At 35.6% G+C, this 13975-nt stretch overlaps 1 protein-coding gene across 1 annotated transcript; it reads left to right on the top strand.

Moving 5' to 3' along the window:
• The first annotated feature begins 10327 nt into the window (after positions 1-10327).
• On the top strand, positions 10328-11447 carry LOC134667743 (uncharacterized). The gene is made up of 2 exons (XM_063525163.1): positions 10328-10529; positions 10808-11447. Exons 1-2 carry the CDS (start codon positions 10502-10504, stop codon positions 11362-11364), a joined length of 585 nt encoding a protein of 194 aa, XP_063381233.1. The 5' UTR covers positions 10328-10501; the 3' UTR covers positions 11365-11447.
• The last annotated feature ends 2528 nt before the right edge of the window (positions 11448-13975 follow it).

Raw genomic sequence — 13975 nt, 5'->3', positions numbered from 1 at the left:
TATTTATTTTATTTTTTATTTCAAACATATTACACAGTATTACAGTGAGACACTAAGGCACTGTGGAATGCAAACAATATTATTATTATCCTAAAACGTTAACATAAAGTTGTGTTATACAATAACAATAATCTTAAATACTAACTGAAGACGGGTGATCATCCATCGCCTCACATAACCTCTTACATTCGTCACATAACGTCTTCCAACTACTGGCAAAAACATCGCATTCAGGTGCTGACTTGAGAAGTGCGTTTAGGTATTGTAAGGCGCGAACTAATGGAGAGTTCCTGTACGCCACAGTGCGCGCTTTGGAAAATAACGTTACATTTGTTGTATGGGAGCCCCACTTAAATATTGATTATTTATATTCTGTTTTTAGTATTTTTCACTTTTCATTTTTTACGTTTCGGCAACACACATACTAAATGTGTGAAAATTTCAACTGGTTATCACGACGGTTCATGAGATACAACCTGGTGACACACAGACGGACAGTGGAGTCTTAGTAATAGGGTCCCGTTTTTATCCTTTGGGTACGGAACCCTAGGTACAATTTTGTGACGCCCTTGTAAATGAAGACTGTGTGTAGCTCTGTAAACCACCGCATCTCAACATCCCTGAAACAACACCTTTGGGAACCCTTACTATAGGTACTATACAGATTTGCACATGAAAATTAACTACTTATAACTTTTAAAATCCATGCTGTAAGCCTAAAAATGCCCGTGTGCCCTAAACACACAGCCTGAGGGTTCTAATAACAAATTAATCCTAACATTACAATCGGTCATGTTTGTTTAGGTTTCGTTTTAATCAGTTCAGCTGTTGATGTTACAGGGCTTATATTCAATATATTCATGCCACAGTGTATACATACGTAAATCAGTTACTGAATACTACGCAAAATACTAGGATTAATCACAGGACATAACACACTAAACTAACACCTACATAATATGGGTAAAACAGACAGCCCCATGTGCAGATAGGGTTGCTATACGTCCGGATTTGTCCGGACATGTCAGGATTTTTAACCCGTTGTCCGGATTGCGGCCGGACTTGGCAAGTGTCCGGATTTTTAGGAACGACCTTATAAAAAAAATGTTTAAATATAATATATTTATTACAAAGTACACAGTTTTCATGAATGAAAGGATACATAAAAGTTAGTAAGTAATCAACGAAAACAATAATATTTCTTTCATCGATACAGTACACCGCAGAGAGCAGCGCGCCGCCGAGGCGTCGTTCAAGCTACGCCAAATCTCTGTTACAAGAAATGTCCGGATTTTTAGGGTGATGTCAGGATTTTTATCAGGACATTTAATTCTTCCATATGGCAACCCTATGTGCAGGGCGTGCATGGAAGAAGAAGAAACAGCAAAATATATTCTCCTACACTGTAAACAGATAGAAGCATACCTAGGGACTCCGTGCACACTGAAGGTGGCAGTTAGCAACCTGTGAGGTTTTATGGAGGAGCTGAGGTGGCTAGAGTATAGTGCTACCTCGCCTCGTTTTCACGCAAAATAGGCACAATGGTTGTCGAGCTGCGGAAAATGCCTAACTTACTAACTACGAGTAAGGTATTTACAACCATTAGTTATGAGCCAGGAAATTATGAAGAAAGTAAAGGATATAGCGCGAATCTTGTGACAGAAGATACGGTATGGCCATTCTGCGGGCTATTAACAACTAATATTTTTCATTAGAGTCTGTCCTTTCAAATACAGGATGGCCAAAAAATAAGTGATTCCCGTTGCCAGGGAGGTTCTGGGATTATACTGAGCAACTTTTACTATGGAACCAACCACGAAATCGTCTGGAAACTAATGGAAAATGTTCTTCTTCTAGGAATTTCACGCGTAGATTCTAACTTTACAGATGTTCTAATGGAGTCAAGTTACTGCTGGCACATTCTATGTTAGTGACAAGGCTCTATACGGCCTCTTCATTATAAAATTGCGCTTAGCAACAAAATTAATTGTAAATTGATGCTGTAAATTTTGTTTTATTATTAAACTTTGTGTTGATGTTAAATTTGTAATTTTGTTTACTCGGAATGATCGTAATATAAATGTTGACAATGTTTTGAATTTGAAACATTTAAAGCCAGCATAATAAACATTTAATTAGGAGTTTCATAATTAACTGTTTGTTCATAACTCATAATAACTACATAGCTGCGAATCGAAATTTTCGAGAGCATCAAAATTGTAGGCATTAGTTTTACTAATAAATTTTGGTAGGTACAGAAAAGTCAAATGTGTGTACAGCAGCAATAGTTACTAAACGGGTGAGGTGTTCAAAATGATCTTGACGCGACTTTATAGTTAAGAGAATAAGAGCCAGTCCAGGTAATTATGAACACCTCGCCCACAGAAATAAGAATTAGCAAGTTCTGCTGCTGACTGTACCTACCTATCATAGCTAGGTAGCTTTGAGCCATACGACAAAATCCTTTCTTTGTCTTTTTTTTTCAATTAATTACTTACTACCAGCCCAATTCAGATTTGACAACTTGTTACGTTTTCCATCTTATTTTGATACGTCCTTGACGATCGCTCACGCTGATTGGTACATGCAAAATGAAGTGAAAGGCGTATGTTAGATGCGTACCAAGACGATCGTCAAGATCTTATCAAAACCAGTTCAAATTCATAACAAATCGGTAAATTTTAATGATAGGCTAATCAAATTAGATTTTTTCAGGACTTAATTCCCAGCAAGCTGGAAATCGTCTTAATACCTTCATTTGGTTCTAAATTAGCGTAATCCGAGTTTTCTCCATTCCAGGAGTTGTGGAAACAAATTGCTCTTTTTCAGTTTTTTGCTTGTTCGGAATATTTGCTCTAATCATGATAAAAAATTACATCTGAGGATCCCAAAGATACCTTAATATGAGTTCATAGTCTCAGGTTGTAAGAAACTGCCGCCATTTTGAATTTCTTCTTTTTGTAAGCTTATAATCGTGTTAAAATCCGTATTCACCAGTGTCTGATTCACAACAACCTTGCTGGTAGGGACATTGTACTTAATGGTGGGTCCCTTCTACATAGAGTGGTTTTATCAATCCAAGGTAAAATGTATCTCCCAACTCCCAAGGCCCGCAAAATATATCCACACCTCCTGGGATGGAGCAAACTCGGATTATACGAATCTAGGACCTAATGAAGGTATTAAAATGATTTCTAGCTTGCTGGGAATTAATTCCTCAAAATGCTTTTTTTTGATCTATTTTGATTGGCATATTAACCTCCTGGGTATTCGATTACAATTTACCAATTATATTATAAGAATTACTCTATGTAATAGCAGGCGTGGTTCACTCTGTAATTTCGTGAAGTAGATACATGCGGCCACACCAGGCCGCGTAGCCAAGATGCCGATCGCTTACGCTCCGTAGCGATCGAAACGCAACTGTCACTGTTGCACTAATATGGAAGTGTGATAGAGAGACATAATGGTTTTCGTTGTCGAAGCGATAGCGATTGTAACCTTGGCTAGGCCGGCAGTTTTGATGTCTAGCAGTACCTAGTAGTTGCCGCGCACCGCTATGGAATGGACGTCCGCTCGCGCTTGCGCTGGTATCTCTCGTAATAGACGCGTTTTGTTAGAAAGTGAACCTTCTGTACCTAGTACATACTATTATTTATTCTGTGGTAAGAAGCATTAAAATCGATTTGAAAAGTTCTATTCGATTCAACGACTATCTCACTATCTGAACTAAAAATTCATATCTACAAAGAGGCTTTAAGTATCTTGCACTACATTTTGACAAAAACGATACTTTTGTATGAATAACATAGGTACTCAACTATAGCGCAAACACGACCGTTCATATAAAACATACTCGTCCGAGAATATTGACCACAGTGAGGTAAATACCGCCAGGATTTTAACATAGAGTAGAAAATATACCGTACCTGCCACAAACGGAACTCTTTTATTAGAAAAGTTTCTGCTGGCCGTCTATCCATTCGTGTGGGTGGCTGTAGTCTGGGTGGCTGTCAGCAGACTGTAACTCAAAAACCGTAATGTTTTTTTTTGGCAAATGTGAATCGAATCTACTTCCCATGAAATTTAAACGTTTTCAATGAGACTGCTATCTATTGTAGGTTCTATTTCTAATACCCTAAAAACTCCCAAAATGCAAAACTAAACATGCGACACGTGCTTCGCCTGGTAAAAAGGGCCCATACCACAGCCCATACAAAAGGCACGCGGTCTATAACGCCAGTGGCCGCAAGGCTGCACTAGATTGTAACGAGTAAAGGTGACAGTCCATTTTCAACGACAGCTGCATTACTGTTCATTTTACTATGGAAATTGACAATGACAGCGACGCCTTTAGTACGGGTAGTGCAGCTGCGGTTAGAAATGGAATGTTACCATAAATCATTAATTTGGTGCTGTTACACATGTTTATTGAACATACATAAAAAAATAGTTTTCATGTATGTGTTGCTAATTGGCAACAGGAGAATTTTTTTAATTTTTATATTGCACATAAAAAGTTTACCCCTGCCTTAGAAATCGCGTCGCTTGTTGACAAATGTATGATTTTAATTAAGTCAAAATCCTGATTATTAACTTCACCGTGTCAGATATGCTCATATAAAAAATGTACACAGTATTTTCAAGTGTCTTTTTACCTTCAGGCCCGAGTAAACATAGTGTCCAATACGCGACGGATTTCAATAACCGGTTCACAAATATCTATACGACTTTCAACCTTATTGTGTTGAGATAAAGCTGAAAAATGTAGATACTTTTGATTGCTAGTACAAAAGAAACTTCCTTCCAAAGAATATGGGTAGGTATTTACAACGCTTACAAGAATATCGCATGTAAACCAAAAAAGTTAGATCTCGCTAAGTACCTAGTTTGAGAATTTAATGAACAGTGGGTACCCCTAATGTAAATTTCATTCGATAAGTAGCGTGACGTGACTTACGCGTTTGCGTTAAGTGTCATTTTGCACGTCGCGAAAATTCAAAATAATTGGCACAACGAAAAAAGGTAGACACAATAAAGATCAAGTTAAACTAGCTAACACTTGCTCAGGTACTTGGACAAAATATTTGCAGAATGTCCGGTCCTAAACAAATGCTGACTATCCTCGTACAATGTCCGTTTATTGCGTTATAGTGGACAAACACGGACGAGGGTGCGCAAATATTGCCGGCCGGTTTTATTAGCGTTATAAACTTTTGTTCCTGAGACATTATATTTATAGGTAGGACCTTTAAATTTGAGAACTTATTATTTATATGCCGAAAAGGTATTATCGCTTACTTTAGTTAGTTAAATTTAGTTGAATAGTTTACCATGTAGTTGTAGTTAGTTACCTATGTAAGGAAGAGCGGTGTCTCCCAACACAAGCATTTATTTTGCTTACAGGGAGGCTCCATCCCTTTGATCATTTGTACATGTTTTTATTGAATAAAGAATTTTGAATTTTGATTTTTTTTTTTGAACTTTCTCGAGGCATAGAATGTTTATTTAATTTTGTTTTAATAATTATACGAACCCGCCGCCAAAAATTTCTATACACAAATTAGAGCGTGTAGAATTTTTGTAAGTCAAATTTCAACTCACTATTACACTCTGTATTTTTAGGTATTTAAATAAAAGTAAACAAATAATTTGTACATTCTCGGGTAGTTATGACATTAATTGGTTAACCAACCAAATACAAAACCGCCTGGATTTATCATTTAACGACCTGATTTTAACCTACATTATATGATCGTGTAATGTTTTATCTACCCTCAACTAGCTTAAGGAGCCATTAGATTTTGTTTACTTTTATTTAAACACCTAAAGATACAGAGTATAGGTTTGTTGGGTTCGTTGCTAGAAATTTAAAAATACAATGAAATTAAAGCATTGTCGATTGAACCAAGACCACCAGTCCTTATTAAGCAGATATCGCATTTCGTATTAAATTTGAAACTTATATTGAAGAGAAAACTTTATAAAACAAATACATTTTAGCAATTTCTTTAGAAGGACTCTCGAAAGACACAAAGATAGCTTCAAGTGGCACTACAATTCATTGTTTCCTCTGTCCCATTACCACAGCGCTGCACGTTAAAGATGGTTCTATTTACCCACTAGAAAAATATGTACACGATGAAACCCGGCCACGCATGATGTGGTAAATCTTTCAAATGAATGTACATTTTCAAGCAGCATTTCTCCCTTAATAATTTGTGATTTTATATAATTCGGGATTGGTCCCATAGAAAAAGTTGTTCAGTGTGGCCTATATAATCACTTCGCATCGGCCACTGATTTTAACCTACATTATATGATCGTGTAATGTTTTATATACCCTCAACTAGCTTAAGGAGCCATTCGATTCTGTTTACTTTTATTTAAACACCTAAAGATACAGAGTATAGATTTGTTGGGTTTGTTGCTAGAAATTTAAAAATACAATGAAATTAAAACATTGTCGATTGAACCAAGACCACCAGTCCTTATTAAGCAGATATCGCATTTCGTATTAAATTTGAAACTTATATTGAAGAGAAAACTTTATAAAACAAATACATTTTAGCAATTTCTTTAGAAGGACTCTCGAAAGACACAAAGATAGCTTCAAGTGGCACTACAATTCATTGTTTCCTCTGTCCCATTACCACAGCGCTGCACGTTAAAGATGGTTCTATTTACCCACTACAAAAATATGTACACGATGAAACCCGGCCACGCATGATGTGGTAAATCTTTCAAATGAATGTACATTTTCAAGCAGCATTTCTCCCTTAATAATTTGTGATTTTATATAATTCGGGATTGGTCCCATAGAAAAAGTTGTTCAGTGTGGCCTATATAATCACTTCGCATCGTCCACTGATTTTAACCTACATTATATGATCGTGTAATGTTTTATATACCCTCAACTAGCTTAAGGAGCCATTCGATTCTGTTTACTTTTATTTAAACACCTAAAGATACAGAGTATAGATTTGTTGGGTTTGTTGCTAGAAATTTAAAAATACAATGAAATTAAAACATTGTCGATTGAACCAAGACCACCAGTCCTTATTAAGCAGATATCGCATTTCGTATTAAATTTGAAACTTATATTGAAGAGAAAACTTTATAAAACAAATACATTTTAGCAATTTCTTTAGAAGGACTCTCGAAAGACACAAAGATAGCTTCAAGTGGCACTACAATTCATTGTTTCCTCTGTCCCATTACCACAGCGCTGCACGTTAAAGATGGTTCTATTTACCCACTAGAAAAATATGTACACGATGAAACCCGGCCACGCATGATGTGGTAAATCTTTCAAATGAATGTACATTTTCAAGCAGCATTTCTCCCTTAATAATTTGTGATTTTATATAATTCGGGATTGGTCCCATAGAAAAAGTTGTTCAGTGTGGCCTATATAATCACTTCGCATAATATGGCTAGTTGTTCAAAAAACGACCTGGGCTATAACCACGAAAATCGAAGTTCGCAAATTGAGGGCATTTTTCTCTGTCACTCTAATTACGCCTTCATTGGAATAAAAGAGAAAGATCCCCGCTATTTGAAAATTTCGGTTTTGGCGGTAGCCCCTCTGTATAAACCAAATTATATCTTATTACATTCTCTTTTCACTAGAGCACTATGCCTAACATTTTTCTGATTGTGTTCAGATTGAGATAGTTCTTAGGTGTTATAAACCTTGGTCAATTTGACTTTTTGACAAAAAAAGCCTCCCATACAAAATAAATTTTCTTAAATAACTTCGAACCTATGTATTTTAAAATTATAAAAAAATATATCCATCTTTGGGTCACTAATTTACATATGTGTACCAAATTTCAACTTAATTGGTCCAGTAGTTTCCGAGAAAATAGCCTATGACAGACGGACAGACAGACAGACGCACGAGTGATCCTATAAGGGTTCCGTTTTTTTCTTTTTGAGGTACGGAACCCTAATAAGTATGTTTTTGGTAAGATGACATTCTAATGCGAATATATTTTTCATTGGGTATATACAAGTGAACAAGCTTAAAATACATAATCTGTGCCAAGCTTTAGATTTCTATGACTATCGTGTTCACAACATAAAAATGCTTTTACCTTTGAATGATATTTATTATTTCCTTTTCTCTTTCACATCTTTGGTTTATTCTTTATTTAGAGGCAAAGCATTAGGAATTGGAGCGGAAAATAGACGAGAATGGTTTGACCTGATTGAGTGTGAGTAATGAAAATATACAAAAATAGTAGGTATAGGTAGGTAGGTAATGGTAGGTGGTAGGTATGTACAACGGGGAGGGTTATACTTTCATCCTCCGAGTTTTTCAGTTACAAGAAAATTAATTACATTTTTGAGCTTGACATTGACATTATTATGTGTGCATCACTTACTAATTTTGTATCAGTGCAGGCGTGATTTTTTATACTACATCGGTGGTATAAAAAACACATATGCTCTGCTTTGCCATCAGTATTTCCATCCAGCGGGGCGATGCGGCCAGCCTTCTGGGCACCCTACCTACGGACTATGACTTAGGGCAAATTATTTATTTATAAGTTTTAGTGTTTTTATTATGCTGTAAAAATGTTATTAAGTAAATCAAATATAGGCATTGACCTATTGTTACTAACGCGTGTAACTGGCACCGGAAACAAGAATTTTGAACCACTAGTTGGTGTTGTTTTGACATCAAACTCGTAATCGCGTATCTCACGACCTAAACGCGTAAGTGCCATGAATTTTACGGCGGTTACGTCGTTTTGTTCGCATGGTACAGGTTGTGATTGAGACAATATCACTGTTTGGTATGGCTTCTCTATAGTAATAATAATTCAATGAATTTAGGTATTGAGTTCGCCTACAACCGGCTTCAATCCACTCCGTCGTATATCCAAACTAATTCTATCCATAAACAAACAGTTATAAATGGCGTCCATATATACTCCGTTATTCGAGCTGAAAGCATTTCTCTGTCGCCAGTCAATTGTATAATTTGTATCGACTCAACGGCTCGCCATTTTGCTATTAGGTTTAATTAAATTTTCAGTTCATTCGAGTTGGTAGCCAAATTAGTCTCAGTTATAGTTGAAGCGTAATATAAATTGACGAAATCATAATTGTTGCGAAAACGTAAAATCTCGCAAAATTGTATTAAGATGACACCTGTCACCGTACACAAACTTAGAAAATTACTATAAATAGGGAATATAGGCATACTTATTTTAATTACCTGCCCTTTAAATAATAAAATAAGTACTTTATATAATTTTCTACAATTCTCTGGTACTTAAGTTGTACTCCGAGATTTCAAAGTTTAGTCTACATTTTTTTTTAATGTAATAGTCAGCAAACGAGCAGACGAGCCGCCTGATGGGAAGCGGTCATCGTCGCCCATGGACATAAGCAACACCACAGGAGCCACTTAAGCGTTGCCGACCCTTGAGAACCCTAAATACCCGCTTTTTGAAGAATCCCATGTCGTAGCGCAAAGGAAATACCTCAGGAGGCAAGTCATTCCACATTCTGCACGTTCTGGGAAGAAACATGATAACTTTATTTATTTTTCGTGCCTTATTAGCAAAAAACTTTATAGAAGTAAGGTTTTCATTGAAAATTTACAAAATTTAATTTCACATTGTCGATTAAGAAGTACCTCTAATACCTAAGTTAAACGTAACGTCTAATAAAGTTAAAGTAAAAACAATACACTCTTTTTTTTTGGGCAGTCGTGTAAAAACTTGTATATGTACGAGTATAAATGATATAATTTGGCAAAAACTTATTTGGTCTAACTTCAACAATAAGAGAATGCTCTCAAACAAACTAAAAATAAAAGAAATTTAGATAATCAGTCATCATCATCATAACTTAAGAGCTTTGCTCTTGTCGGTGGAGTAATCGCCAATCATTTCTTTCTTGTGCCAGTCTTTTAATTTCCTCATACGACGCATTATTTTTTATTTGGCTGAGATAAGTGATTCTAGGTCTCCCTTCTTCTCTTGTCTTTTCAATCCTGCCTTCCAGGATGTTTAGGGAAAAGTTATCATGCCGTATAAGGTGTCCTAACATCATGCCTCTCCTATTTCTTATTGCATTTAACAAGCATCGCTTTTCTCCTATCATTCTCAGGACCTCTTCATTCGTCTTCCTTTCCGTCCAGCTAATCCTCTAATCCTCCTAAGATAATCAGTAAAAGCCTGAAAAGAAAAATAAACGCAATTATTTTATCCTTTCGTCGCCAGTAAAATATAAACATTATCAAGCGTAGGCACCAAAACAACTAAAGAAATAATTGCTTTTCTTGACTTTATAGTTATTAAAAAATAATTTCATAAACCTACGAGTCGTAAAGTAAATTAAATTCTTTATTTACGACCTCCAAATCTCTAGGGAGATCGCTAAATCGAGCCAAGTAATAAAATAACAGTAAAAGAAATACACATCATATTTATAATAGAAGTTTGCTTGGACACAATTAATTAATTTTAATAGTTTTTTTGATATGAAGGTTTCAATTATTGTTACCGCTGGTAAGATTTAATGAGTATTTAGGTATTTTTGGATTAATTTTAAGTAGAATTCTAGTAAAACTGTACATAACTCAGAATACTGTTTAAGTACCTATATTTACCAATTATTATTTATTCTCTTTTGAATAAGTTATTCTCTTTTGAATATCTTGGTTGGGTCTAAAAGAAACCACAGGTCGCCTGTGATTAGTCTTTTTTTGACATGAATTGTTTTGGTAAAGAGAAATACAACTACAGATTTCACAATTCTTTTAGTTTTTAGCTTTAACTCTTTACAGTGGTTGTCATCGCTACACAATCTACATATATAATATCTGCACCCTATAAACCAAGAATACAAATATATGAAATCCACGAAAATCCCACATGGAAGGATAATTCAAATCCAAACCACAAGACTAGAATAGTTCCATCTACGCTTATACCAGGAATGACTTTGGACAACATTGATAGACCAAAGATTTTAATCTTTCCAATACAAAAAAATCTTAAGCATATACCTGATGTCTTCAAGGAAGTTATTAGAAAAATCATTAAAGATAAAAATGAGGTATATGATACAAATAACAGTAATGAAGTTAGGAAGATGCTTTGGAATAGGTATGAAGGTGATACCAGTGAAAGTGACGGTGATGATGATTCTGGAAGCTATAGTACAGAGAAATACTATAGTGATAACAATGACGATGATGATGATGTTGGTGATAGCGATGATGATGTTGGTGATAGTGACGGTAATGCTAGTGAAGATTCAGACAAAGATTTTCTAGATGAAACTCGTTTGAGGTCAAGACTGAGAAAAGGAAGAAAAGCTTCGTATGGTACGGACGAGTAATAACGACGTAATGTTTTTTGTTTGATTTTGTATTTAATTAACTCCGTAACAAAGTTCAATAAGAATACAAATTTTAATCAGTCTACCTTATTAGTAAAACTATATGTCCAAAATATTCATATCACTAATTTTACTCACAACCTTCAATAAATCATATATGTACCTACTTATCGAGCAAGTGGTCATATCAGTACTAAATACAACTTACAACGCACTGTAACTACATATGTATATGGAAATATCTAGATTTATTAATCTAGAAAATAAAATAAGTAAAATAAAATATGAATCTCGTTTAATCAACTACAGTTTTGAATGATTCACGGTTAGTTTCACAAGACTTATATCAACCGGGATATGGACGTTGATTACCTTTTTTATTATTTTCGAGTTCCCGATATTTCAACGCAGTTACACGCATCTAGTTCACGGGTAACTGATGATAGCGGGTGGATGTCAAACAGCCGTATTCGAACAATGAGATACGTCAAATACTAGATATTGAAACGATATTGATTAGATATGTCAGTGTCAAACAAGTGTCAACATTGATGATACGGCTCAAAGTTGTGTAGACCGCGCTCTCTCTACCCTCATTCGTGCGCGTCGGCTGCATTCGCTTTCAACGTTACCATCGGACGCGTTCACACTCGTTGATGATGATGATAATCAATTTGTATTTTATTTAGGTTAGAACATTTTATGTTGCTTTAGGGTAACATTCCATTTCTGACCGCAGTTGCACTACTAGTACGAACGTATCGGTGTTATTGTCAATGTCCATAGTGAAATGAATGGTAAGTAGGTAGTGCTGCTGTCGTTGGAAATGGACTATCACCTTTATTCATGCATACTTGAAACGGATATAAATTGTAATGGACAACGAGTTTTACGAAATTAGGGAAACTTAACTCCAATTATTCAAAACACAGCCCTGATACCGATAAAAAGAAGACAATCAACGAACGCAACGCGGCACAATTAGAGCGTGCACGAAAAAATCCCGGGGAAAAGTCCAGGGGAAAATCCCGCCTAATGACTGCTCCCGAGTCTCGGCACGCACGGGAAATGAACCCGGGACTTTGCAGTACACTCGGTACCTAATTTCGAGTTACTTCCCTTTTTTTTTATTTTTTTTTTCTTTATTGGGGAAAAAAACAGACATAGGCAGATATATAATACAAAAGAGGACATAGATTTATACATTAGTAGGTGCAACCTACATCCTGAGACAATTCCCACTAGGATTTGTAAACCTAGGATATTTAAGTGGCATTGTCATCGGATTGAGGTATAACAGGATAATAGAACTTTGCAAACAAACGGTTTTGATACGAATTTTAAACAGCTTTTAAGATATACATTTTTGGTAGGTGTATTGTACGGATTTATTGGGTCCTCCAGGAGATTTTAAAATGTCGCGATAGCTCGATTTACTGAAAGTAAACATTCTTGTATTTTTCCTGGGCATGACTTGCACTTAGCGATTATCAGTCTGTTTTCAGTTATGTGACACTTTTTTATATTATTTCTTAATTACATGGGATTTTTTGTGGGTCCCCAAAATATTGAGGTAATGCTAATATAGATGACCGGTATGACCGCTGATGACCACTTGTATCGGTAACGTGTAACTTTAATATTTACAAATGAAATGAATAGGTAATAAGTTGCTAAAATATATGGAATCTGCCCGAAAACTTGTCAGAGTTAAAAGTAAAGTCGCATTTCATACATAACCCAACCCTTAACGGTGAACACCACCTGTTATTGAGAATAAATATTGTTTATCTATAAAAGTATGAAAACGCCCACCAGCTGACCTCAAGTCAATACCTTTTCGAGTAGGTATCTTATTTCTCTAGACAATTATACCTGAAATAAACATTGTTTTCTTATAATAACAGAACTGGACCCCTATTCGACAAGCGACGTTTGACGTATCGTGTTGATCTCCCGTTGATGTGGGAAAAATCATAAGTTCTCGAATACGTACGATGTCAAAATTTGACATTAACAATCCACAGTTAGGGTTACACAACAATCCACAAGCAAACCAAACCGAACCACCCTTAGTTTAGAGTTGAGTTTTGGTTGTACCAAATGATATTTTCCACCGTTGATGGAATCAACACTCAGCATGCAATAAAATCAACTGTTGATTTGACGTGGATGCGAAATCTGACAGTTATACATGACGAATTTGGCCCCTGGAATCATGTAATTTCATACGATGGGTTATTGGACAACAGTATTACTTTACTGGAGCTGCAAAGCCTAACCAAATATATTATCTGTGGCATAAAGCTGGGTATCTCGCGCTGGGACAGCCTGAGCCCGGCTCTGTATTCATTTGGTGACTAGTGTTGTTCTGAAGTCCTATACCTCTCGTCGAATGATAGGTCCGTATGAAAGGCTGAGTAATTAAAAAAAATAACTGAATAAATGTGTTATGACCGTATTTTTATTACTAAAATATTAAATTTCTAATAAGAAAAATTACTTCACGTGACAGCTACCTACTCCATATAAAATTAACTGTCATATGGGCCATCATTTGACGCGAGAGGTATAATTAAAGTACCTACCTAAATCCAATTGGGCCAATTTT

This window comes from Cydia fagiglandana, chromosome 9, assembly GCF_963556715.1.
Source record: "Cydia fagiglandana chromosome 9, ilCydFagi1.1, whole genome shotgun sequence".
NCBI lineage: Eukaryota > Metazoa > Arthropoda > Insecta > Lepidoptera > Tortricidae > Cydia > Cydia fagiglandana.
This window is presented reverse-complemented; position numbering and strand designations above follow the sequence as displayed.